The sequence below is a fragment of the Panthera leo genome, chromosome C2, assembly GCF_018350215.1.
Source record: "Panthera leo isolate Ple1 chromosome C2, P.leo_Ple1_pat1.1, whole genome shotgun sequence".
NCBI classification, from domain to species: domain Eukaryota; kingdom Metazoa; phylum Chordata; class Mammalia; order Carnivora; family Felidae; genus Panthera; species Panthera leo.
In genome coordinates, this window is record NC_056687.1 from 1,289,342 (window position 1) to 1,313,856 (window position 24,515).

The 24,515-nt window shown below is 64.9% G+C and overlaps 1 protein-coding gene across 2 annotated transcripts in view; it reads right to left on the minus strand.

Annotated features, from left to right (window-relative positions):
• COL18A1 (collagen type XVIII alpha 1 chain) overlaps nucleotides 1-23,908 on the minus strand; it is a 90,880-nt gene extending 66,972 nt beyond the window's left edge. For both annotated transcript variants that reach the window (XM_042903830.1, XM_042903829.1), the window contains exons 1-2: nucleotides 23,823-23,908; nucleotides 23,638-23,732 (exon numbers count right to left, since the gene is read on the minus strand). In XM_042903830.1, the coding sequence (XP_042759764.1) occupies nucleotides 23,638-23,732; nucleotides 23,823-23,833 (106 nt within the window). In that variant the 5' untranslated portion in view covers nucleotides 23,834-23,908. The remainder of the gene's footprint in view (nucleotides 1-23,637; nucleotides 23,733-23,822) is intronic.
• Between the last annotated feature and the right edge of the window lie 607 nt (nucleotides 23,909-24,515).

Consider the following 24,515-nt stretch of genomic DNA (forward strand, 5'->3'; position numbering starts at 1 on the left):
TCCGCACCAGCCCGACCGCTCGCTCTGGGGGTGGGGTGGGGGGCTCCGCACCAGCCCGACTGCTCGCTCTGGGGGTGGGGTGGGGGGCTCCGCACCAGCCCGACCGCTCTGGGGGGGGGGGCTCCGCACCAGCCTGACCACTCCCTCTGGGGGGGGCTGCCAAACGTGCGGGAAGGGCCTCCCTGGCCCCCAAGCCCTGCACGCAGTGACACCGAGGAGACGCGTCCACCACCTTGCTCTCCCTCCCACCCTCCTGCTCCACCCCACTTCCTGGGACCCGTACCTGCACCGGCACCCGGGCAGTGGGCTCACCCACCCACACCTGCTAGTCCGTCTGCTGCTGCCCTCAACCCAGGGTGCGCATGAGCTCCTCCCCCACCTTGTGCCCAACAGGAAAGGACCTGCGGTGACAGAGAGCAGGGTGGGGGGTGCTCCGGAGACAAACCCCGCTGCCCACCTCCCTCCAGAACACCACATGGGCCAGACAACCCCTCCTCAATTTATTCCCCACCCTTGATGAGGGTCTTCATGCCTCGAGCTCTTCTCAAACTGCAGCCTGTCCGTGTGACATGAACAATGACAACAGCAAAGATTTTGACTCCAGAACGGGCTGTTCAAAGGCCCTGGGGTCGACCCACACCCAGAGCGACTCCAGCACCATGTGTGTGGAGGTAAGCGTCTGCAGGAGACAGCTCTGGGCCTGACCCCCCAGGACCCCTGGCCGGAACGTGGCGGAGGCCCCATCTCTCCCCCAGTGACCAGCCTGCCCCTCGGATATATCCACCACCACCTGCGTGTAAACAATCACTCGGTAAGAACAGGTATGAAGGCAGAAGGTCTGAGTTGCAGATTGTCTCTCGCTCCCTCTGCGTCTCCGTGTTGATTTTAAACGTTGTCCTAACAGCCCTTCCCATCAACATCTTTCACGTAAAGTCCACCTTGACTGTGAGGCACGGGGTCCAGAGCTGCTGTGAATTACCCCAGGAGAGCCCGGTGTGGCCACGGGGCAGGCTGGGCAGGGGAGCATATCTGAGGCTCCCTGTGAGATGGGGGGAGCACTGGTCTCTGAGTTAAGGGCAGAGCTTTCAGGAGGCTGCACACCCGTCCCCGTGCAGGGTCGCCCTGCCGTCCCGTCCTGCTGTCCAAGGCCTGGTGTCAAAGGGAAAAGCGCTCCTGCACCCCCACCCCCAGAAGTTTCCAGGGCACTCACCCGGGGGGCCTGGGGGGCCCCGGAGAGGCACCTGTCCCCCAGCTAAATGCTTCCCAGTGCCATCTCGACACCCCCACAGCCCTCCTGCGGCCACCACCACCGCAAGCCCACCCGCAGCAGGGAAAAGCGGCAGCAGGGGGCACAGAGGAGACACCCAAGTCCTGAGGTCACAGGGCGGTGGGGGTGGGGGCGGGGCGTGCTGATGCTGAGCATCCTGCAGTGGCCCGGACCCCGCCACTGGCCTCCTTGGCTCCTCAAAGGGCCACCCCAGCCTATTCTTGCAGACGGGCACCTCTCGTGAGGAGACACCAGGACGGGACAGGGTCTGTGTGAGACCTCTTGGCCTCTGTGGCTCTCCTGCGTCCCAGAGGGGGCCTGGCTGGGAGGCCCTGGGGAGCCCCGGCTCAGCTCCAATGGCCCCTGGCGCCCACGGGACCTGGGACCGTCCCAGCCATGCTCGGCAGGCGGCAACGGCCTCATGTCTTCAAGTCGGCTAAGAAAATACTTATGAAAACAAACGATTTTTTTAATTAAAAGAACCGTATGAAATGTCCCATCATCCAAACTTCCGCCCGACATCTGAGCAAACTAGATGTGCTCTCTGTCCTTGTTCTTCCAGAATACTTGAGGGTGGACAGAGATTAAACATTAAAGAGAGTCTGACCCCCTTCAAAATGAAACTTGTTGTTGTTTTCTTTGGCTAAACTATTAAGTCAAGTTTCAAAGAGGGTTAACATCTGTGCAAGCTGCTGTCTTTCTCCAGACCCTTTCTGGAGCTTTCCCACGCGGTCATTACGGTGAAGGGACGGGGCCCTGCGGGGGCGTGTCTCCGGGTGGCATCACGGCCCATTCGGCATAACTGTGCCATCCCTGACTCCATCCGAGGGGCGGTGCAGAGCTTTGGGCAGAGGGGACCAGACCGTTCCCTTCCCAGGAACCCCTTCAGAGGCCTCAAGTCACGTCTTCACACGGGCACAGAGACAGGACATCATCCCGGCGACCGTGCATGGTGAATTAGGTACGGGAGTGTGGACGATAGTCTCAGGAGGCTGTCAGGGGGCCCACCTGGGGGGACCCGCTTCGGGGGGAGCCCACTGCTCAGCCCGTGAAGTAGGCCGGTCCTAGAACAAGCTCGCGGGAGCTGCCTTTGGGGGTCCCTCCCCCATCCCTGGTGCTTCTCCCCAGGCAGCCAAGCCTCAGGCTGGCCCCTCTCCCGTCACCGTACCGGGGGCTCCCCACTCTGCAGGATGCCCTCCCACCTGGACATGTGACCCTCAGGGCAGGGCCCCAGGTCCAGGAGCAGAGAAGGCACCTTGGCCCCCATTTACACTGATGGAAACCTGACCGGAGGAAGTCACCCGACGATGTGAAGGGTGGGGTCCCCAAGGCCTTCAGTGAAGGCTTCCTGTCCTGGACCCATAGAGCCCAGCCCCACCGGCTCCCCCATCCTTACCAGCAGCCCCCCCCCCCGCCCCCGCCACACACACTGATGTGTCACTCATGGAAAGCCTCACAGAGCTGGCTGGGGGGCGTGCCCTGGGGGCCTCGGGGAGAATTCTTTAGGTTCTGGAAATGCACCCAGCACAACTCTTGGGCCTTGACAAGGGACACCGTCCTCTGGGGGCCTCAGGAGCCCCCATCAGAATGAGTCCCCCTTCCCCAGGCCCTAGAAGCCTGGCCTCCACCCCCAGGCACGGCCGCTGTGTGGGGGGTGGGTCCTGCCCGCCTCCTCGGGGCTGCAAGCAATGGGAGGGGAGGCCGCAGGGGGCTCCGGCCTGGTCCCTGCACACAGCGGGCGCTCAGGGAGCTCTTCGCAAACACCCACCTTGGCCCCCAGCAAGCTGGAACTTGAGAGACCGGAGCTCTGTTCTGTCTCAGACCCCCTCCCAGGCCTGCCTGACAGCCCAGATAAGCCGCTATGAATGGAATGTGACCTCTGCCTGGGACTCAGGCCCCCCCCCCCCACCCCTGCCTAGCAAATAAATCACCTGGAAGGAAAGTACCCAGGGCCTGCCGGACAGCACAGTCCCGCGCAGGTTGCCGACGGTGCACCATGGCAGGCGTGGCTGCCCCCACACGTTCCTGTTTGTCCTTCAGACACGGCCCCTCGGTCCCCCACTGCCCGGCAGACCCATGTGGGTGTCCACTGGCAGAGCCTGGTGATGCCGGCCGGCCGGTCCACTCACAGCCTGCCTGCCTGATGGAAATGCTCGGGCGGGGCATCTGCCAGACGCGTCTGCCAGGCCATAAAAGGTCTCTCCGTGTGGTCTCTGCCTAGAAATAAAAGCAAATTCGCCCAACCAACCAGGAGACCTGAGGCCAAGATGAGCCCTCTGCACATTCTTGGGCTTCCAGAGGCTTAGGCAGCCACCCACGTTCTCCATGTGCCTTTGTAACCAGACCCAGGGCAGCAGGAGTGACCCCGAGCCGCCCCAGCAGACCCAGCCCCCTCCTCTGTACTCACACGAGCCGGGTGGGGCAGAAGCCCGGGGCGCCCACCTGCAACCCCCTGGGGGCAGCCAGGCAGGTGGCTGAGCCCCCTCCCCCCCATGCCCTCCCCTCCCTGTTAATCCATTCAGGATGTCGCAGGAGGAGGGCGAGCTGACTGGAGCTGGGAGGACCTTCTACCTGCTCAGAACTCCAGCCCAGACTCGCCCCACAGGGCCCTGGTGCACGCAGGGACACGGACATGATGTTCTCTTCACGGACATGATGCTGCTTCTGGGCCCCCTGCCGCAGCGTGGGAGCTCGAGCAGGGCAGGCGGGAGCCCTTCGCAGGACCAGAGAGCCAGGCCCAGGAGTGGACGGGCCCGGGGAGGTAGGGAGGGACCGGCTGAGGCTCACACAGGGGATGCCCAGACCAGGCAGAGAGGCCCTGATGGTGGGGGGCGGAGTGGTAGGAAGAAAGGCACCCCGCAGCCTCTGGCCATTCGCAGGAACTGCCAACCACAGACAGCCATCGACGGTAACTGTGCGCAAAGGCCCGCGGCCCCGGCTGCACACCCCCGCTGCCCCCTCCTGCCCCCACCTGCTCTCAGGCACAGGGGCTTTTCCACGTCTGTGGGTCCTCTGCTCCCGGCCTGGGCACCGCTCAGAATTTGAAACCGTATGCTGACTCCAGCCCCACTGCGGGACCACGGAGAGGGGAGACCGGGAGAGAGGGGACCCCGGAACCAGCCTTCCTGGGACGCAGCCCTAACCAGCGGAGCCCTCTGCACACAGATGAAGGAACAGCCCCACGTGAACGCCCTGCCCAGCGTGCGGGGTCTTCGGGCAGCACGCTGTGTCCCGCCTCTGGTGCACACGTCTCCCCTCCCAGCCAGCAGCACGTCCCCTCCCCCCCGCCCTCCCTGCTGAGCTCTGCGAGGGCCAGCCAGGGAGAACCAGGTCTCGCCGTCCTCACCTCCCGGCCGTGCCTTCGGTGCTGGGAGAGGCTGCTGGTGGGGAGGCTGCCCACACACTTTCCCACAGGACACGCGAAGGAGGGTTTGCAGATACTGCCCTCGCCGTTTTTAAGGAAAGCCAGCATCCTCGGACCAGAGACGTGTCAGTTCCATGAAAAATGTAAAGGTTAAAGAATCCACAGGGCGATACTATGCAGCCATCACAAGGGATGCAGAACTGGCCCACACTGCAACGTGGAAGGACCTGGAAGGACCTGGAAAACGCCGCGCTGGGTGAGAGAAGCCGGGCGCCACAGGATGAGGACCACAGGAGTTCAGGCACACAACATGCCCGCAGCGGGCAAACCCACAGACAGAAAGGGGCCGTGGTGGCCGGGCCTGGGGCAAGGGCACGGGGGTGCCCTGCCGATGGACGAGGGCCTCCCCGATGAGTGTTCCAGAACCAGACACGTGACGGTTGCATGACATTGTGAATGGAGCAAATGTTCCCGAATCGTTCACTTTAAAATGGTTAGTCTTGGGGCACCTGGGTGGCTCTGTCGGTTGGGTGTCTTCTTCATTTTGGCTCAGGTCATGACCTCACAATTGTGAAATCGAGCCCCAAGTCAGGCTCAGCTCGGAGCGTGGAGCCTGCTTGGAATTCTCTCTCTCTCTCTCTCTCTCTCTCTCTCTTTCTCTCTCTCTCTCTCTCTCTCCTTCTCTCTCTGCCCCTCCCTTGCTCATTCTCTCTCTCTCTCTCTCTCAATAAATAAACTTTAAAAGATACAAATAAAACGGTCAGTTTTGGGCTATGTGCATTTTACCCCAATAAAAAACGTTAAGGGATTCTTTTGCTCCCCGGCCTACAGAATTTACAGCACGTGACCCACAAGGCCCACCTTGTGTTGTACAGTCTCCTGACCTCCATCCCTGTCCCGGGCCATGCTCGCTGGCCACGACCAGTGCCCGGGGCACCAAGGTCAGCCTGCCTTCCTCACAGGCTGTCCTGCCATTTTCGCGGAGGCTGCCCCATCACATGGCCCATGCAAGGCACATGACCTCACCGCTACCTGCTCCCCAAGCCCCAACGGCCACTGCCCAGACCTTGTGCAACAGGGTGAAATGTACCCCCAGAGGCACTCGAGGAGGGACGGGGTGGGGGACGCGGGGGAGGCGGTGTGAACACGACCAAGAGACCTGGTGTCCTGGGCTCCCAACACGGTACTGGGAAGCAGCCCTGCCTGGGAGGCCCCGGGGCCGTGAGTCACTGAGCCTCATTAGTCAGACCTGAGCTCATGGCCCAGGTGTGAGCCTACATCCCGAGGCCTTGGATTCCTGCGGCCTCGCCCCCTCTGTACCCGGCCACAGGCCGAGTGCTCCCCAAATCAGAGTGAACTGTCTGCTGGGCGACAGAAATCCGACCCCAGTACCCGGTGGGACTGCGGGCGACCGCCCGCACGGGACGCTCAGGTCCCAGGAAAGCAAGCCCGCATCACGAGGGCCAAATGGAATGCTGTCAGCTGGGGAGTAAGTCAGCCCCGCAGCAGCACAGAAGCCTCGGCAGGCCCACGGGAGCCTCCCGCCAGCTCGGACGGGCTGTCCCGACACGCAGGCAGACGGGTGAGGTCAGGGCCGGGATGGGCCAGGGGCAAGAGGGGGCCTGCCCGGAGGAGGCGGTGCACAGCCCACGGGCTCCGCCATCTCGCCAAGCCCGGGTGGGGCCACGGGAGCAGTCGGGCCGGGGGATGAAAAGCCTCCTGGGCTGCCGGTGGGCGAGGGGGGTCCCGACCCGCCTCCTGGGGTCCACGCCCAGAAGTGAGTGGGGGTCACGGGCAGGGAGGGGCCCAGGGACCCTCTGGGCAGGTCGGGCACGTGTGGGGGCAGGCAGCAGGCAGGGGATGTGACATTTTGATGTGGACGCCCCGGTGAGAAGGAGGCAGAGGTGAGGGAGGGCACAGAAACCCCACGGGGTCCGGGTGCCTGGTAGGCTTGCAAACGCTCAGAGGAACCCTGGTTTAAAACACACAGCACGTGCCACAGGCACACGCTCGGTCCTTGTAAAGAGGTGCCCGTGAAAGTGGGGGTGTCCTATTCTCTCAGACCCGCTGGGCACACCCCTCACCTCTGTCAGGACAGCTCCCTCCCCAGCACATTCCCGGGTCCCCGCAGGGCTCCCCAGCTGAGCCCCGAGCCCCTGAGGGAGCCCGGGACCAGCAGGCCCTGTGAGTGAGCGTCCGGTGTCCGCGGGGTGGTAGGGGAGGGCTCTTCGCCGGGGAGGAGGGCGACAGAAGCAGGGAGTCCCAGGCTGGGCCTTGCATCCGGGATGTCAGATCCTGACCAACAGGCACCTAGCTGGTGGCCGGCCAGCAAAGCCCAGCAGACAAAGCACGGGGCCGCACAAACCGGGGGCTGGGGGCCCTGGCTCCCGACACGGTCCTCAAAGTCGCAAAGCCCTGGTGTGCTCAGAGGCCTCCCGCAGGGCGCCGTGGACACCCCCGCCGTTCCCAGGGCACCTGTAGGGTAAAAACGAGAACCACTGCCCTCTCTGCGTGGGCGCTGGGTCTGGCCTGTGTAGGCCCTAAGAGCCTGGTTCTACACGGTTTTCTTCAGAGGAACAGGCACCCCCAGACCCTGCCTCGGCCCACCTGGTCCTCACCTGTTGTCCACAGATCGGCCAGCCGGCCTCGGGGCAGAGGAGGCGATGCCGTGCCCCAGCCCCCGAGGGTCACGGACACCCTTCACCTGAAAACACAGCCTGGGTCCTGCTCTAAAGCCACGGCAGCCTCCAGCACTTACGTGGGGGTGGACCCCGTGGCTCGCGGCTGTGTTCAGCCAGCCGGGGTGCCCGGCCTGTCCCTGCACAAGGGGCTCAGCTACGGCCTGACCCTGGAAAGCAGCACGGGTGCCGGGCCAGCACCGCTGAAGATAAGCAGCTGAAGACAACTGTTCGCGGGTCACGCCTGGGCGCACCTGCACAGAGACGGCTCTCCCAGGTATCAAAGACAGTGGGGACGGCAAGCACCGTGTGAGGGATAGAAGGATGGCCCTGCGCGCAGGGGGCGTGTGCAAACACAGATTTAAGTTGAGCATTGAATCCGGACCCTCAAATGCTCGGCCGGCCGGCTTTCCTCCCTCTCCCTACCTGCTCCTGTCCTCAACGCCATTAGCGTGAAAATCAAACAGAACCAAGTTCACATCGAGGCCCAGCTCCGTCCTTCAGGGCGCAGGAAGAGCCCTTAGTCCCCTTCGTCCAGTCGTCTGGGGAGCATGGGGGTCCACCGGCCCCCACGGTCGCCCCCGCTGAGCCCTCCGGGATCCACCCTTCCCGTCCTGGCACCAAGCCTGGGTCCCCGGCTCGTGCCTTCCCGGGAAAGGCCGGAAGGAGGACACGCCCCGGGGACCTCAGGCTTCAGGAACAGAAGCCCTGTGAGCGGCCCCATGCGATCCATGCCACATGCCAGGCTCCGTCCCTCCCAGGGCACCCCTCTCTCCGGGAGGCACCAAAGCTCAGGAGGTGTTGGCGAGCTGTGGCAGCCTGACAGGGCAAGTGCAGCTGAGGACCCACGAAGTCACAGGGCCACACAGGACCACACACCCGGCAGCAGACCCCAACATGAAGGTGTGTGGGCCAGAGGTGACACATCATAAACTCTTCCCAAGTGACGGTGAGGCCAAGAGCCTCCAACCACAGCCTCCGGCATCTGCAGAAGGTTCCGGGTTTGTGTCCCTGGCGTTGCTTCATCCGGCAGGGAGCCCCTGCCCTGCTTTTGAGAGCACACAGCTGCTACCAGAGCCCCTGCCCTGTGACCCCCCCAGAGACGCGCCGAACTGATCAGCACCTGATCTCCGCCTGGAGGCCCCCAGCGACCCTGGGCCTCTCCGAGACCCCCTGGAGGAGCCTGGTGCTGCCTGAAGTGACCGGAATGGACAGTCATGAGGCAGGAAGGGGGACGGACAGCCTTGGCAGGGTCAGACCTGGTCTACAGACCCACGGGAGACAAGCGGTGTCCGTGGGCATCAGCCCCAGCAGAACCTTCCAGAGGGAGTGGCCAAGGGAGCTGGGTGAGGGTGGCACCTGTTCTTCCAAACTGCAGGCAAAAACGACACAAATCTGGCCACATCCCCCGTGCTCTGAATTCAGGAACACGCGTGTCGGAGGCCAGCCTTGGAGACGGGGCTCACCGCCGCCACCGTCACCTCCCGTGTCCTCACAGCTCAAGGTGCAGAGGCCACGCTCCTCACGGGAGGGGACAGTCTCTGCAGGGGACCCCAGGCTGGCTCTGGGCCGGCCCCGGGCCGCCGCCTCCCCGGGGCATCCCCAGGACGTTCCCCCGGGGTCCCCCAGCTAACACAGGCCAGAGCCGGGCCACGCTGTGCTCACCTGCAGCCCGCCCCCTCCCCAGCCGCCTTACTGCCTCTCAGGGAGAGGGACCCTGTGCCCGCCCCGCAGCCTGAGCACCATCCTCGGGGGGCAGCATGCGCTCCTGCCACGGGGCCGGCCACGGCGCCAGGGCCCCCCGCACAGCAGGGCACGGTGCTCTTCAGATGCCCTGTGAACGTCCGTAAGGGCTAGTTGTGCCACTGCACAGGTCAGACCAGGCGCCCGGCCCCTAGGGGGCTGTCCCTCCAGGGCCCGGCAGTGGCTGCTCACTGTCCCTGGTCTCGGTCCCTTCGCCGCCGGCCGCCGGGCCCCCCACCTGCAGACCTGGAGGGAGCCCACTCCTCGTCTACTCCAGCCTTGCTCACACTGTTCTGCCTTAGGTTCCAAACAAAATGCCGACCGGGACCGCCTGGGGGAGCTGGGCGTGGCGAGCCACTGCCCCGTGGGGACAATGCCTCCCGCAGAGCCTGGTCCTGAGATGGCCCCAGGCTGATGGCTCCACCTCGGGCAGTGGAGCCAGCAGGAAGGCACCCTCCTGCGGCCTGGGCCAAGACGAAGTTATTCTTCCAGAAAGCGGGGGTGCTCTGTCCAGCCTGACGTGTTAATGTTTGACCAAGCCCAGGATAATTAACTCAGCCCTAACCTGGGTGACTCAGGGGCCATGGAGGGGCGGGGGAGGGGACGTCTGTACCACGAGGCAGCCAGCGCTGACCTGGGCCGACCCTGCGGAGACAGGGACTGAGCGGTCGACTGTGCTGAAGGAAGTGGAAAGTCCACACCTCCCAGCCCAGCCGAGGCAGGTGGTCCAGGCGTCTGCGGGACTGGCCCTGGGGTCCCAAGGCTGGAGGCTCCCGTGCCCTTCTCTTCAAGTCCCCTGAGCACGTTCCCAGAGGAGCAGGGGTGACAGGAGCCCCCACAGGCACCATCACCCAGCAAGGGGCACTCAGGGGCCTGGTGACCCCGGGACGAAAGCGGCCGTCCTCACCCCGCCACCTTCAGGGACCGGTTTCCAAATCGGGTTTGCTCTGGGGGAGAGAAAACAGTCGCACTGACAGCGGGCCATCAGTAAGACACCTAAGACCTCTCAAACCTTCTAGAAAGCGCCCAGCGGGCTCCGGGAGGCTCCCCACAGGACAGCCATCTGCACCTGCACCTGGCTGGGCAGGGAGCCCGTGAGCGGTCACGGTGCCCTGAGACAGAACCTTGTGTGAGCGTGCGTGAGCACACGTGTGGCTGCGGGGGGCAGGTGTGCGAGCGTGCTGGGGTGGGAGGGACAGGGCACCTCCCCCTAAACGGGAGGAGCCTCGGGAACCGAGGAAGCGACCGCACAAATGGAGTGACCAGCGGGCTCGGTGCAGACACCCCCACGCATGTGGCAGTGACAGGCTTAGAAACTCCAGAGGCGCGGTCACCCCGAGCGGGCCGGCGCTCCCCGAGGCCTGTGGAGACGTTTACCTGCGCGGCACGTCTGTTATGTCCTGCGAAAGCAGGTCCCTGGGCCTGGCGTGCCGAGAAGACCTGTAGCCTGCTTCCTGGAGCTGGCGGGAGCGTGGGTCTCCGCGTAAGGAAGGCCTCATGGGTACACGCCCCCCTGCCCCCCACCCCAGGCCACTTGGAGCCTAGACGCAGCCTGCGGGCTGTGAGCCCCGTTGCACCCTGCCAGGCCCACGGGAAGCAGGGAACGTTTCCCCATCGGGCAGCAGGATCAGCCAAGCACGGGACACTCTGGCTTCTCATCCTGGGCACTTTCCAAATTTACAACCCACAAATTACTGCCACCTCTAAGGAACAAAGGGCTCTGGCGGACACAGACCATGGCTCCAAACCCCCAGCGCGCCGGAGCCGCCCCCAACCGCTTCAGGGCTGGAAGGTGGGTGGAGAGGGTGCGTGCACAGCACAGTCCCACCTTGCCCCCGTCCCCGCCGAGACCCCCCCCCCCCCACTGGCTGCACACACGGGAGCGTGGCAGGTGCTTCACCCCACCGAGACCCCAGACAGATGGCTGTCAGACAGGGGATCCCTTGTTCAGTGGGGCCTCCCCGCCTCCTGCGCCCCTTCCACGGACCACACGGCCCCGCGACGCGACAGTCCTGCGGCTCAACCAGCACCGACTCAGCAGCCCTGCTTCCTGGCCCAGCCGCCATCAAGTCCTGGGGTCAGGTGCACAGATGGTGACTCCACCAGGGTCCTGGTCCACGTGCTTGAACTCGGACAGCAGGGTCCCTTTGCAAGGGGCACTAAGCACAAGGCACGTGACGTAAGCTTTCAGTGAGGACGGATCACAAGGGCTGCGAACGCTTCCCCGGACAAAGTCCAGTCCTGCCCAGAGCCTGTCTGTCCGTCCGTCTGTCCTCGAGCTGCTTGGAGGGCGTTGAGCCTCACACGCATAGGTACCGACTAACCCAGTACAGAGTAGGAACCAGTGTGGACACCGCTGGGGGCTGGTGGGGAGCCGCACAGGTCAGTCTCGCAGTGAGGGGCGGACCCGGTGAGAAGCAGGGACGGACCATCATCGAAGCCCCTCCAGCTCTTCCAGGAGAAAGGCAGGACCGTGCGCCTGGCCAGGCCGAAACCAGGCCACACGAGCAGGGCCCGCACGCGGCCACGCCCAGCTTCCAGCTGAGGCTCCCCGAGCCCCGGGGTCCCAGGAGCCGTGGCCCCTTCTCCCCGAGTCCTGTACCGCCGTCCCCTGGTGGCCAGCCTGAGGGGAGCTTGTCTTCTCCACACGGCCCTCCATGCCATACCCCACCGCTGGCCCCAGAAGGTTCCAGAGAGCAGCAGGAGCGGACCCCGGGGAATGCCATCCCATCCAGCCCTAATCCTGTTGCTGGGATACTCGCAGGAGTAGAAACGAAACCATGCAGGATTAGTGTCTAGGCAGCACGACCTTTCCCCTCCTTCCTAGATATAATTGGGACCCAAATCGCCGGGCGTCATGAGCTGAGACAGGAAAGAAAGGAGGAAGTTGTCGCGGCACCCTGTGGGGACACTCCTTTGGCACAAGGGCCATCCACCACCCGCCCCTGGGCACGGGGGAGCTGAGGCCCTCGCGTCATTAGCAATGGAAGAACCCAGAGGTCGAGCACCCGGCCGCCTCTCCCACTCGCAGGAAGTGGTCCCTGTGGGCCGGGCACGGGGACCCGCTCCGCCCCGTGAACGCACCCGGCAGTGCTCGGCGTCCACCCCGCCCCTGCCACGGTCTCCTGCCCCCGGGGGTCTCGGGGACCCTGTGCACTGAGAGCCTGGGGCGGCACGCGGCTGCCCCAGGACCGTGCCGTGTACATCCACCTCCATCTTTCTCCAGAAGCTGGTTCTTGGTTCTTTGCACCCACAGAAGCATCTCAACAGATGCTGTGGTCAGAACCACCAGGGCCCCCCAAACACGGGCCGGTGAGGGCTCTGGGAGGGCCCCCCCCCCTTGCATGACCCACACTACCAATGGCTCAGATCTGACATCTGTCGGCTAGGACAGAAACTCCTGTGCCCGGGCCACCAACAGCCGTGTGGGCAGTTGGCCCCAGCCTCACAGGCTCCACCCAGTGGCCCTGGGAAAGCCGGAGCCCCCCCAAACTTCAGGGGCGGCCACTGGTTCCTGACATGGTACAGGCCTCTAAGGGCTGGTCCCATCCCCCACTGCGTCACGGGGCCCCCGACCCCAGCCCGAGGCACCAGAGCTCTGTCCTCTGTCACGTTCCAGACTCAGTGACGGACCGCGTGTGCCCTGAACGCAGCTTGGACAGCCCAGGACAGGGCCCGCCCGTCTTCCGAGAGGAGAGGGGACGCTCGGGGACCCTGGTGGACTCGTCCATCCTTCACAGAAGACAAGAGAGAACGCATCTCCGTGGCAGACGGCAGACACCCAACCCGCCAGAGGGACGGTGGGAAATCCTCCCAAACCAGCGTTTGGGATCCCAACGGTCATCTGTCCAGCTGCTCATGGAGTTGATGGTGCCGAGCAGGCCCGACCTGGGCGCGGCCCGGGGGGTCCACAGTCTCATAAAGGGCCGGACACCCGGCCCCCCGGGGCCTTGTCCCGTGAAGCCTCACGTCGGCCAGCTCTCGTCCGCACATCACACCGACCTTTTCATCGAGGAAAGCGGACGGACAGACCATGGCAGACGGCCCGCGCCCCTGGGCCCCTCCTTCATCTACGTAGCACACTGTGGATTTCCACTACGTGACGGGGTCACCAACACGAACGCCACGCTCGTGCACGCCCTGCCCGGCTCCCGGGAAACCTCCTGGGTGATGGAGGGGGCTCCCGGAGCAGAGCAGCACGGCCGGGGCCGGGGCTGTCTCGCGGTGGGGACGCGGGCAGGGCTGTGACAGAGGCCGCCACACATCCTCCACCTGCTCTCCTGCAGAGACTTCTCCCGGTGCCAGTCAGCACTTCCACAGAGCCCACCTGCGGCGCCCGCGGCCCAGCGTGACAGACAGGACACGGGCGGCTCCTGGGTGAGCCAGGAGTGAAGGCTTTGGGGGCAAGGCAGCAGACGCGACCCCTGAGAGAGGGCACGGAGCACGCGGGGCTGCGCGGACGGGGGCGGCAGGCCCGGTGGGACCCCGACTCCGCACGGACAGGCAGACACACGCAGCAGGGCGCCTGTAGCCACAGGCCCAAGCAGGGAGGGCGGCCCCGTGACCCACAGGGCACGCAGCGGGGGCTCACCGCCACAGGACGGGCACAGCCCCGGCAGGAGGAAGACAGACGTGGGGTCCCGGGTGAATAGGAAAGGAGCTGAGTGCAGCAGGAGGGTCTCCCGAGGACCCCGCCCCCCAATGTCTGTGTCCCGCCTGGGTTCCAGAAGATCGGACTCGGGGAGCGAAGAAATCACAATCTGCTGGGTGCGGGCGGCCCCGCCGAGTTTCGAGGCTACTTGTGAGTGACCCCCGCACACACAGTCCTGAGCGCGACCAACCAGGAGAACAGAAGCTCCCTTTCATTCCAGAGCCCTTTCCGGAAGCACGGCAAGGAGGCAGGGTGTTCCTGCTGGAGTGAAGGAGACGTCACACGAGCCTCCACACCCCCGAAGTGAGAGCGCCCGAAAGGACCCATAAGCCCTGCGGCGCGAATCAGTGCAACTTACGAGCACAGGACTGCCGCCCGTCGGCCGAGGGGCCTGGGCAACACGGGGAAACTGAGGCGAGACACGGTTTTTCCGGGGCAGCTGCTGTGCATCTCCAGTCCACTGGGTGGGTGTGGGCTGCGGAGTTCAACAAGGGAGGGTCTGCTAACCAGTTAGGACCAAAAACCAATTTAACTAGTCCTTAGGCCGCTGAGCACAGGTCGGAAGCTGGGACCAGACGGCAGGGGAGGAATGTGGCCGCCAGTCCCCAGGGACCTCGGACTTGGGGCCTCAGGCTTCCCATTTTATGAAGAAAGGCCGCCCTGGGGAGGAACTTCACACCCTCCCCGCAGGCTGGGCCAGGAGGCCCCATCCTCTGGCCAGCGCGGGTTGCCCCCGACCTGAGGCCCCCCACTTCTGAGAGCCAGCGGGTACGGCAGTCCCCAGCCCCTCCCCACAGGGTGCAGAGCCAGGCCTGGGGGGGGTGCTCTCCCTGCCTGGACGCCCCCCACATTTGCTCACCGTGTGAGCTCCCAGAGAAGGCCACCGGGCCAAAGAACAGGGGAACGTCGCCCAGTACTCGCAAGCAAATGATGGGGTGACACGAGGGTGTGGCCGGCGTGGCCCTTTCCCTCAGCGAACCAGCCCGGCCAGCCTGCGCCTGCCCCCACCAGGCCTCCGGGCGCTCTGGCTAACGAGGCAGCAGCGTCTGGATGGTCTGGGGCTCTGGAGCGGCAGGCAGGGGCTACCAGCCTGCTTGGCACACACCTGGACAGCCTTCTTTCAACAGCAGGGCTGGGGCGGGAGGGTCCTCAGGCCCCACGAGACCCGGCCCCCCTGCCCTCTGCCCCGAGTCCAGCCCTGGCTCTGCCCAGGGCACCTGGGAGTTGTGCTGGGGCCTGAGGCAGGAAGGACCGCCACCTTGGGCGTCTCTGTAGGGAGCCCGCGCCCAGGGGGCCCGAGGGGCAGGAAGCACATTCCGGCCCCCCCCCTCCCCCGCACAGGTGGGGGACCAAGGCCTTGAACGTATCAGGGTCTTTTTTACAGATGAGAGGCCTTTGCAATGGCCACAATCCCACCCCCTTCAGTGACCCAATGACGGGCTGTGCCGTGTCCTGTAGCTGTTGCGACAAAGCTGTGGTGACAGAACAGCACATGCATACCTTCTTAACAGTCAGAAGTCAGCACGACCGGGCTCCCTTCCGGAGGCTCCAGCAGAGTCCGCTTCCTGCCTTGTCCAGCCTCCAGAGGCACCCACGCCCCTCGGCTCGTGGCCCCTGGGCCGCCCGCGTGGCCAGTGGTGCCCAGTCCCTCCCCCGCCCCCTCCCTCCGACCGCCGCTCTGCCTCCACGGCCCTGTGTCCCGACTCTGCCCCCCACCACCCTGCCTCCCCTGTCCTCGTCAGGACACTAGGGTTACACATAGCCCCCGCCCCCCCAGAGCCATGTCCCCCGGTCGAGGGCCTTAACACACCCACACGGTCCTTCCCACTACGCACGGCAGCGTTCACACGTTCTGCGGACGGGACATGGGTGTCTCCGGAGACTGTCACTCGCTGGGCAACGTATGCCGTGGGAAGCAGAAGATAAATGAGTCTTAAATGTGGGGACGTTAGGTGTCCAGAATGCCATCTGTCCTCTCACGGGCGGGCGGGCGGGGCTGTTCCCTGGCCCGGGGTCGGGGCCGCGGGGAGGGGGGCCCAAGTCTGTTTAAAATGTCAGATTGCCCCATGATGACACGTAAGTCTGTGTTGGGATGGTGCTTTCTTCCATCCGGTTCCAAACCTCCAGCGGCATTCTTAATTATTTTCACAACGCAAGGCTATGAATGTGGAACATCGTGGACTCTGAGTCAGCCCTGGCCCTGGGGTGGAGGCTCCTTTTAGCCAGAAAACAGGAAGATCCAGGCTGCAGCAAGCTGGGTCCCCCTGAGTACCGTGGGGAGACAAGACTGAAATGCCAGGGCCCAAGACGACCAGAGGTCGCCGCCACCATTGTCTGCTACAGTGGGCGTGTCGTGACCCCACAGCATGACGACGATTAGCCTCAGACCCAGAGAAGGGACCCAAGCCACGGCCAGGACCTTGCAGCAGGGCAGGAGGGCCTGGGGCCCTGGGGGGCACCTGGACTCAGAGGGGTCCCTCCTCCTCCTAGAGGCCAAGAGGCTCGGGGGGCAGAAACGGTTCAGCACCAGGCACAGACTTGCTTGGGGTGGCGAGAAGCTGTTCCGATGAAACAATTATTTATGTTAGAAAAAGCCCCTCCCAGCTCCCAGCTGGCTCCAGGGGGCACCTGCCCGCCTCCAATCCCCCCTAGAGGATTTCCCAGGGGGCCTGCAGGTGTCCGAACCGGGGGGTGGGCCTACAGGGCAGCCCTGGGGCAAAGGCAGCGGTGTGTGTGACTTCCGAGGGGACTTCACCTTCCTGGAGACCCAGGGCAGGGGAGAGGCCCAAAGGTGAGCGTGGTGAGTGCAGGCCGAGATGACAAGACAGGAAGGGGCTGAACGTTCCCCTGCCCGCTCCCCAGACGGCACTCCATCAGGCTTGGTCCAGATTTACAAGCACAGACGGGCCCTGGTCCAGGAAGCTCACTGGCTCACAAGGAACAAGAGACTGTCTCAGCAGGAGGATTTTTTCAAAATACAGCAGCACAGTAACAAGATCCGACAAGCAGAGGCAGGTCAGCGGCCCTGAGCCCTCGGAGGGGACATGCGGGTGGGCGTGGCGGCCAGGGCGGGCACATTGGGAGGGCTGGGGGGGAGTAGGAGACTCTAATAGACTCGATCACTTCAGCAGACACGGCCCACCTTCTAGTAAGAAACGCAAGACCACATCCTGCTCTCGAGGCACACCAGTCCCTCCTTCCGGGCCCCTCCAGACCTCCGGGTGGAAGCCATCCCCACCGCGGTCCCCTGAGCCCAGCGAGGCGTTATCAGACACATCCCGGAAAGCTGACATGCGATGTGCACTCAATGAAGGAATGTCCCACTCACCCCCACAGAGCCCCACTGTCCTCCCCACTGTCCCAGATCAGACCCAGAGGCACAGAGAGGGTGAGTAACCTGTCCAAGGTCACACAGCACTCAGGGTCAGTGCTGCAATGAACACCTGGGGCCTGGGCTCTCAACCATCGCCGTAAACGGGGTCCCACCCACAAAGGCAAAGTGGACAGCCAGGCCCCCCACCCGCCAGCTGCAACAGTCCAGGATTGAGTGACTCTGTAATAGCTTTCTCCAAGGACTAGCTAGCCCCAAGTCCATGCCCACGAAGGCAGAGTAAAGACAGCACCGGCTCACATGAAGCACGTGGCCCTCCCACGTGCACTGGTTACGGCCTTGGACACCTTTACCCACAGAATCCTCACTGCTTTTCCTATCCCTGCTGGACGGACGAGCCCGGTGTGGTCCCCGAGCGGTGCGGTCCAACTAGAAGAACGGGCCATAAAAATTAGGGAAAAAATAACCCCGTGCCTCGAGAAACACCACGTCCCCAGTTAGGGCCGACCTCAAAGCAGGAAATGCGCCACGTGCTCCCATCTGCAGCAGACGGAGCAAGCAGACGGAAGCGACGAGGGACCGGGCACCACAGAGCACGGACACCAGGGGCAACCAGCCCGCCCACCTCGCTAGCAACTGAAAACTCGCAGACTGGGACACTGACATGACTTCTTCCCGTTTGTCAAATTAGCAAGACTCTCAAAGTGACAGTGCACAGAGCCGGACAGCCGCTCGTCTGGAGGGACGCCCCCCCCCCCCCCCGGAGGGCCCGCGCTCGGCCCCAACACAGCCCTGCACTCAGTCCTGCACTCAGTCCTGCACTCAGCCCCAACCAGAACCCTCCACTCAGCCCCGCACTCAGCCCCAGCCACATCCCCGCACTCAGCCCTGCACTCAGCCCCGCGCTCGGCCCCAACACAGCCCCGCGCTCGGCCCCAACACAGCCCCGCACTCAGCCCTGCACTCAGCCCCAGCGCGGGCCAGCTCTCCAGGTGACAACACAGAGCGCTAAACGAAGCTCTTTCCTGCCTCGGGATGGAGGTCCCAGGTGGGGAGGCACTTGGGGGCTAACCTCCGTGTCTTTCTCGGCAGGCAGGGCGCCTTGCATACAGAAGGTGCTCAAAAATGCACATGGGAGGGAGGAAGTCACTCAATGAATGGACAAGAGGCTAGGTGGCTGGGCTCACCCGGACGGACCCAGTAGAGTGACCAGCAGGGCCTTGGCACCCAGTGACTCCCAGCCCTGGACCACCCAGAGGCAAGTAAGCTTTCCGAGGTCCCGCACTGATGCCAACCCCCCACCCTCAGCCCCCAGACCCCCGGCAGGGAAGCGGCCCACTGGGCCGGTTGGGTCTCTGCCACCCAGAGGGCCCGCCAAGGGATCTGGGAACGTTACTCCTCTCCCCACATGCCCCCTGCCTGCCCTTCCCAACAGCATAGGGTGGGGACCACACTCTCCACCAGGCACTGAATCCATGATTCCTTCCAAGGTGAGGTCCCTGGTTGGATAAATGGAAAATGTGGAGAAAGGTCTCCCTTTGTCCTGGAGGTCTGGGGCGCCTGGGTCAGGTCCCTGCAGAGGTGCGGCCAGCCTCCCGCTCCCGAGCAGACGAACCCGCGGCTCACATTCCCAGGACGGCGACACTTGCTTTGCACAGGTAGGCGCCAAGGGGCGAAGCCGCTGTTGAGCCGCGCCCTCCCCGCACCGCCTTCACGCCAGCCCAAGTCACCCTGAAAGAGAAGGACACCTCTCGCCGCACACGGGTCCTGTGGCTCAAACCCAGGCCCTGCCACCAGAGGAGCAACCAAGGTCCCATGCCACATCTCATCCCATCTCCTGGCCTGACGTGCCCCCCCACCCCCAGCCTCTGGCTCTGGCCCGACGTCCAATCCAAGGAAACGCCCTGAGAAGGTCAACCTGACCCCACAGGCAGTGCCGTGCCCCACCCCAAAGCCCCCTGGTCCTCCAGAAACCGGGCGTGGCCTAAAGCCTCATCACCACCTAGCTCAGTGCGGGGAGCCCCTGCCTTGCCCTGGTCACAGGGGATCAATCAGCCCAGAGTGACCCCGCGTGCTGGCACGAAATCCCAAAACGACGTACGCGCCTGCGAACAGGTTCTCCTTTCAGGGGCTCTCGCGAAGCAGCCAGGGAGGCCGTGCTGGGGAGGCAGGCGGAGCGCAGGACCGGCCTGCAACCCCGCGTGTCATCTGACTCAGCACTTCTGTGATCAAAAGCTCCTTCCGACAGCCCCTCTGCCCCGGCCCAGAGCCCCCAGTCCGGATCATCACCCCTCGTCCAGCCACAGCTGAGCCTCTGCGCACCCCCCGCACACGCCGGGCAGTGTGGGGGGCAGGACGCAGAGGGCCCGGTGCAGCGCGAGGACGTGGTGTGCGGCCTAAAGACGGTTTATAACACGACCACGTGCACTCACGGCACTTGGAAAGAGCAGCTCTTCCTGCACAGGTGAGGGGAGGGACCCCAGGCGTGGAGCGGGGTGGGGCACGGGGGCCGAGGGCCTGGCGCGGGGCTAGTCCCAGGCCCTGAACCACCGGGAGGGGAGGCCACGGAGGCTCAGAGCACACTGGAGTCATTCGGAGCCATCGCCGCCAAAGTGAATCATCTCAGAAGCACACCAAACAGGCTTTTGAGTTCCCCACTGTCCCCCCCCCCCCCCCCCCCCCGCAAGGACAGCATCGAGTTTCTGTGAGTTTTCCGTGTCGGGTCCTGTGACATCCACTGTATCGGCTGAGCCTGGAGCCTGGTTCCCTGGAGAGGGGTCCCCGTGTCAGGGCACCCGGTCTGGCTCTCCCTCACACAACGGTGACCCAGAGCCTCAGGGAGCCGACAGCAGGGCTAACATGGGTGACCGGAGCTGCCGATGGGCCTGTGCCGCGGGCAGCGGCCGGCCCACGGCAGGCAGAGCGGGGCTGGGGCCGCTTGTCAACCACAGCGGGCAGCTAGGCCGACCCACACCCTCACCTGATCCCTGAGAGCTGGCGGCCCCCCCCATCCTGGACCCCACCCCTCGGTGGACCAGCCCTTCCCAGCGGGCCTCAGGCCACAAGAAAGGGGGAGGCTCACTGGACATCGCGCCACGAGATGGGTTTTGCCCCGTTCCGCCCCTCACCAGCTGGAAGGCACCAGGGCGGCCTAGGGTCCCCAGTGCGTGTTCGTCACCAGGCCCCGCAGGGTCCCAGCGTGCCCTGACCTCCCCGCGTGGAGAACCTAATGGATCGCCTTCGGGGGGTGGGTGGACAGCACCTTCCCGAAGAGAAGCAGCTAGGCCAGCGCGGCCCCGCGTGGACGCTGAGCACAGGGGCGTCACCGAGACTCCTCCCTTGGGCGACACACGGCTGCAGCTGCCCCTCCCAGCCCGGCTGCCCTCTGTGGCCCTGGGGCTGTCCTGGGGGCAGCGTCAGCGCTCACCCCAGACACGGAGGGGCGGGACACCCCACCCAGGGCCCCTCCAGCTCCCCCAGTGGCCCAGAGAACCAAGCCTTTTCAACACTTCGGGAGGAACTAGAGCACTAGTGTGTGCACGCACGCGTGTGCACACGCACGTGTGCGAGTGTGGGGTGTGTGTGCCTGCGTACATGCACGTGGGCGTGAGTGTATGTGTGCGCATGTGTTTGTGATACATGCACACGCGTCCGTGTGTGTATGCACACGTGTGCACACGCATTTGTGCATGCATGCACCCTGACGTGTAAGCACCTTCTCTAAGGTGAAGCGAGGGGGGCAGGGCTCTCGGGCGCCCTCCCTCCGGGTGGGGTCAGTGTCACTCCTTCTAGGTTTTCTTGCACAGGACTTTCCCCTCTCCTCCTTCTTTTAAAGGAAAACAGGAGTACCCTGAAAAACGAGTTCTGCGGAAATTCAAAACTATCTTATGAAGTCCCGCACCTGAACCCTGAAGACTCCCCGGCAGATGAGAGGACCAGGCCCTAAATACAGGCTGCTCTGGGCCGAGCATTTCCCACCTGCTTGGGCCCAATGGTTACCGTGTGAGGTACTGTGCCCTCAGGATGATGGACGCTCAAAGACCCTGGGGCCCACAGGGTGTCGGCCGTGTCTTCTTCAAACCCAGGCCCCTTGTAGGGCCACCGAGGGACCGTGAGCTTTGTGTGCGAGCCCAAGTGGTGGGACCCATGGGCTGAGGGCAGGGCGACGTCTGACAGAGCCAGATGCCAAGGCCAGAGACAACAGGCATGGATGGAGACCAGGGTCCTGGAGACCCTGCGAACGCCTGCCACACTCGGTCCTTGTCCACAGCCCCGACTCGTGACTCACAAACACTTCCGAACGTCCACAGCCATCCGGCCCATGTGAGTCCACAACCCCCCCCCCCCCGCCCCCCCCCCCTCCCCACCAGGAGAGCAGGCCTGCTGGCAGCACTGAGCTCCGGGGTCACAGATGGCTCGGCCCACAGTGCCACCAGGTTTGTAGTTACGGGGGGATGCACAAACCATTTAACAGCATCAGAATAACGACCAACCCTTAGACAAAACAGCGGGAGGCTCTCCTCTGGGAGGGAGGGGTCAGGTGCAGCAGAGACGTGGAAAAATGCATCATTTTTGGTCAGAAAAAAATGTGCGAATCAGCAAACCGGGCCTCAACCTTTAATTCCCAAGGATGATTTTAAAGGGTTTCTAGAAGAAATCGAGCCTCTGCTAAATTAGGATTTCACACACATTAGCTCTTCTCCAGTAACACCCAGAGGGGGTGATTATTATCCCATTTCAAGGGGACTTAGTCCCAGCCGGGAGGAACCCGCGTTCCCGCTGAGCCGGCTTCCTGCTTTAACCTCCAGAGTGAGAAAAGGCTGAGCTCCATCAGCGGTCTTCCTTCCTCCCCAGAGGATCTGAGACTGTGGCGACCTCACTGCAGCCACAGTAGCGGGCAGAAGGCTAAGCAGGCTCCCCACCGTCACTACCCTCAGAACCCCCAAGTCCACCTTACACCCCACCCTGAGAGCTCAAGATCGCAGCTCCCCAAAGCTTACTGACATAACATTATATTGTTTCTACTCTACAGCCAACAGCCAGCAGCCTGGATTTCCTTCCCTTGATTACAAAGTTTCATCAACTGGGGGCTGGGAACTCCAGGGTCAGATTATAGAAGAGGCGCCAGGCTTACAAATTCCAGCACTTGCGGCCCTGGTCTGGTCCCTGTGCGCACACAGTGCAGCCCAGGGGATGGCCCCTGAAGCCAGGAGGGTGGTTGGTAAGAACCGGGGACAGGAAGGGGTGTGGAGACAAACTTGTCCCCTAAAAGGATAGGGAGTTAACCCAGAGTTAACCCAGCTGGGGAACAAACAGGTGCTCCCTGCAGAGCTAGTCATGAGCGGTTACTTTTTAAAAAAGGTCTCTGCTGCTGTGTAACCTGGTGACTCCACCAACTGGAAACAATGAAACAAACTATTATCTTCCTCTCTCTCCAGGCCCGACCCTCCTTCCTGGCCAGCTGCGGCCAGCAGGTGTGTTGCTGCCCCGTGATCGCAGTCAACATTCTCCCACTTTCCTTCTGACCTGGAGAAGAGGGCGGCACGCGCGGCATTCCACTTCCACCTGTGACAAAACGCCGGGCTCTCTAGGGGTGGGGGGCTCCCCCCTTCCTCCCGCGCCACCTCCTCCCGGCCTTTGTTGGGCCAGTTGGGAAGACGACCTGGCCGACCGCGTGGCAGGGGCCGGGGTCCCGGAGCTGGCGGCACAGGCGGTCTGAGGGCGGCTGGAACAGCGTCCCCGCGCACGGGCTGCGGCCCACGCGGGAAAAGCCGCGGGTGCCGGCCAAGCCCTGGGCTTCTGAGCATTGTTCCCGGCCGCGGCCGGCGCTGGCGCCCGGCCGCATCAAAGGGGACCGCGCGCAACCCGACACCCTGGCGGGCGCGGGGACAGAGGCCTGGCGGCCCCGGCGGCGCACAAAGGCTGGCCCTGGGAAATCCGGGCAAGTTTCGCCTCAACAGGTTGGAAACCGACGACGGCGGCGCTCGGCTCTGCAGCGCCTGCCCCAGAGACCTGCCGGAGCCCGCGCGGTCACTCCCAGGCCCGGGGGCGCGACCCACTGCGGCCGTGCTGGCGCCGGGAGGGACGAGCCTGGTGACGGTGACACAGGCCCGGCGGGCCGGCGGCTGCTGACCTGCGTCTCCGGAGCCCGTGCGCGTGGACCGGCCGCCACCGCGACCACGGCCCGGGCCCCTCGTTGGCCCTCGGCCGGCAGCGCGGTCCGCCAAGCGCGCCAACCTCCCGGCGGAGTCGCCAAGTTTGATCAGGATGCCAGGGACTCGGGGACCGGACGGTCCGCACTGCCCTCGGCCCAGCCCGGTCTCGGCCCCGCGGCGCGCCGCCCAGGAATGAATGGCCGACGCAGGTGACACTCGGGACACACGGCCTCGGCCTGACCCCGTCCCCCTCCGCTCGCCCCCCGCCCGCCACCTGCGCGCGTGGGAGGAGCCGGGCGGCCTCCCGGGAACCAAGCCGAGATGCGCTGGGAGTGAGGCCGCCGCCGCCTGGACCGGCCGGAGACTCGCACGAAGCGCGGCTGGCGGGGGACCGGTCCGGGGAACCAACCTTCGCGTCCCCCCTCCCCCCGCTGCCCCCGGGTCTTACCTGGGTCCGCGGAGGCCGCGCGGACCCCGAGCAGCAGGACCAGGGGTGCGAGCACATCCAGGAGGCTCCGCGGCCGCGGCCGCAGCCAGGGCCACCTGCGGGCGACAGGCCACAGGTCACAGGTTAGGGCGCCGCGCGCGTCCACCGCCCGCCCGTGCGCCCCGCTGCCCCTGCGCGCCCCGCACCTCGGCGCCATGCTCGGCCGGCCGGACCGTCAGCGCCGCGGATGCTGCGGGCTCCGCAGCGGTGCGCCCTCGGCCAGCCGCGCTCCGGCCGCAGGGGACGGACAGGGGCGGGGCGGGGCGGGGCGGTGGGCCGGGGGCGCCGGGACGGGCAGCGGCGGGGCGGGGCGCGGGGGACCGGCTAGGACGAGGCGGGGACCTAGTGGGGCGGAGCCATGGGCGGCTGGGGGCGGCGTGACGGGCAGGGGAGGAGCGGGGACCCGGCGGGGCGGGGCCGGGGGCGCGGGGACCCGCAGGGGAGGAGCCGGGACCCGGCGGGGTGCGGGGTCGCGGGGCGCCGGGTCGGACCCGGGTGCTGGGCTGGCGGCGGTTAGGCGGGGACAAACACGGCGTGCAGTGGGATGCGGGCCCGGAACCGAGTGACCCGCCGCTGCCCCGAGTCCTGGCTGCTTCTCCCCGCTCCCGCCCCCGGTCCCCAGTGCTCGAGGCCCGCCCGCGCCCCCGTTCCGAAGGAAGCCGCCTCCCGCCGCTGCCCGCGGCTGCACGTGGGGTCCCGGCTCCAAACGAGGCAAGGTCACGAGACACGCAGCGTGTCAACAGGCGTTTATGCGGGGAGGCGGGCGATTTGAACAAAGACGTTTATTGCCACGGAACGCGAATGGAGGCGGAGGAAGCTGAACTCCTGTCCGGGCCTCG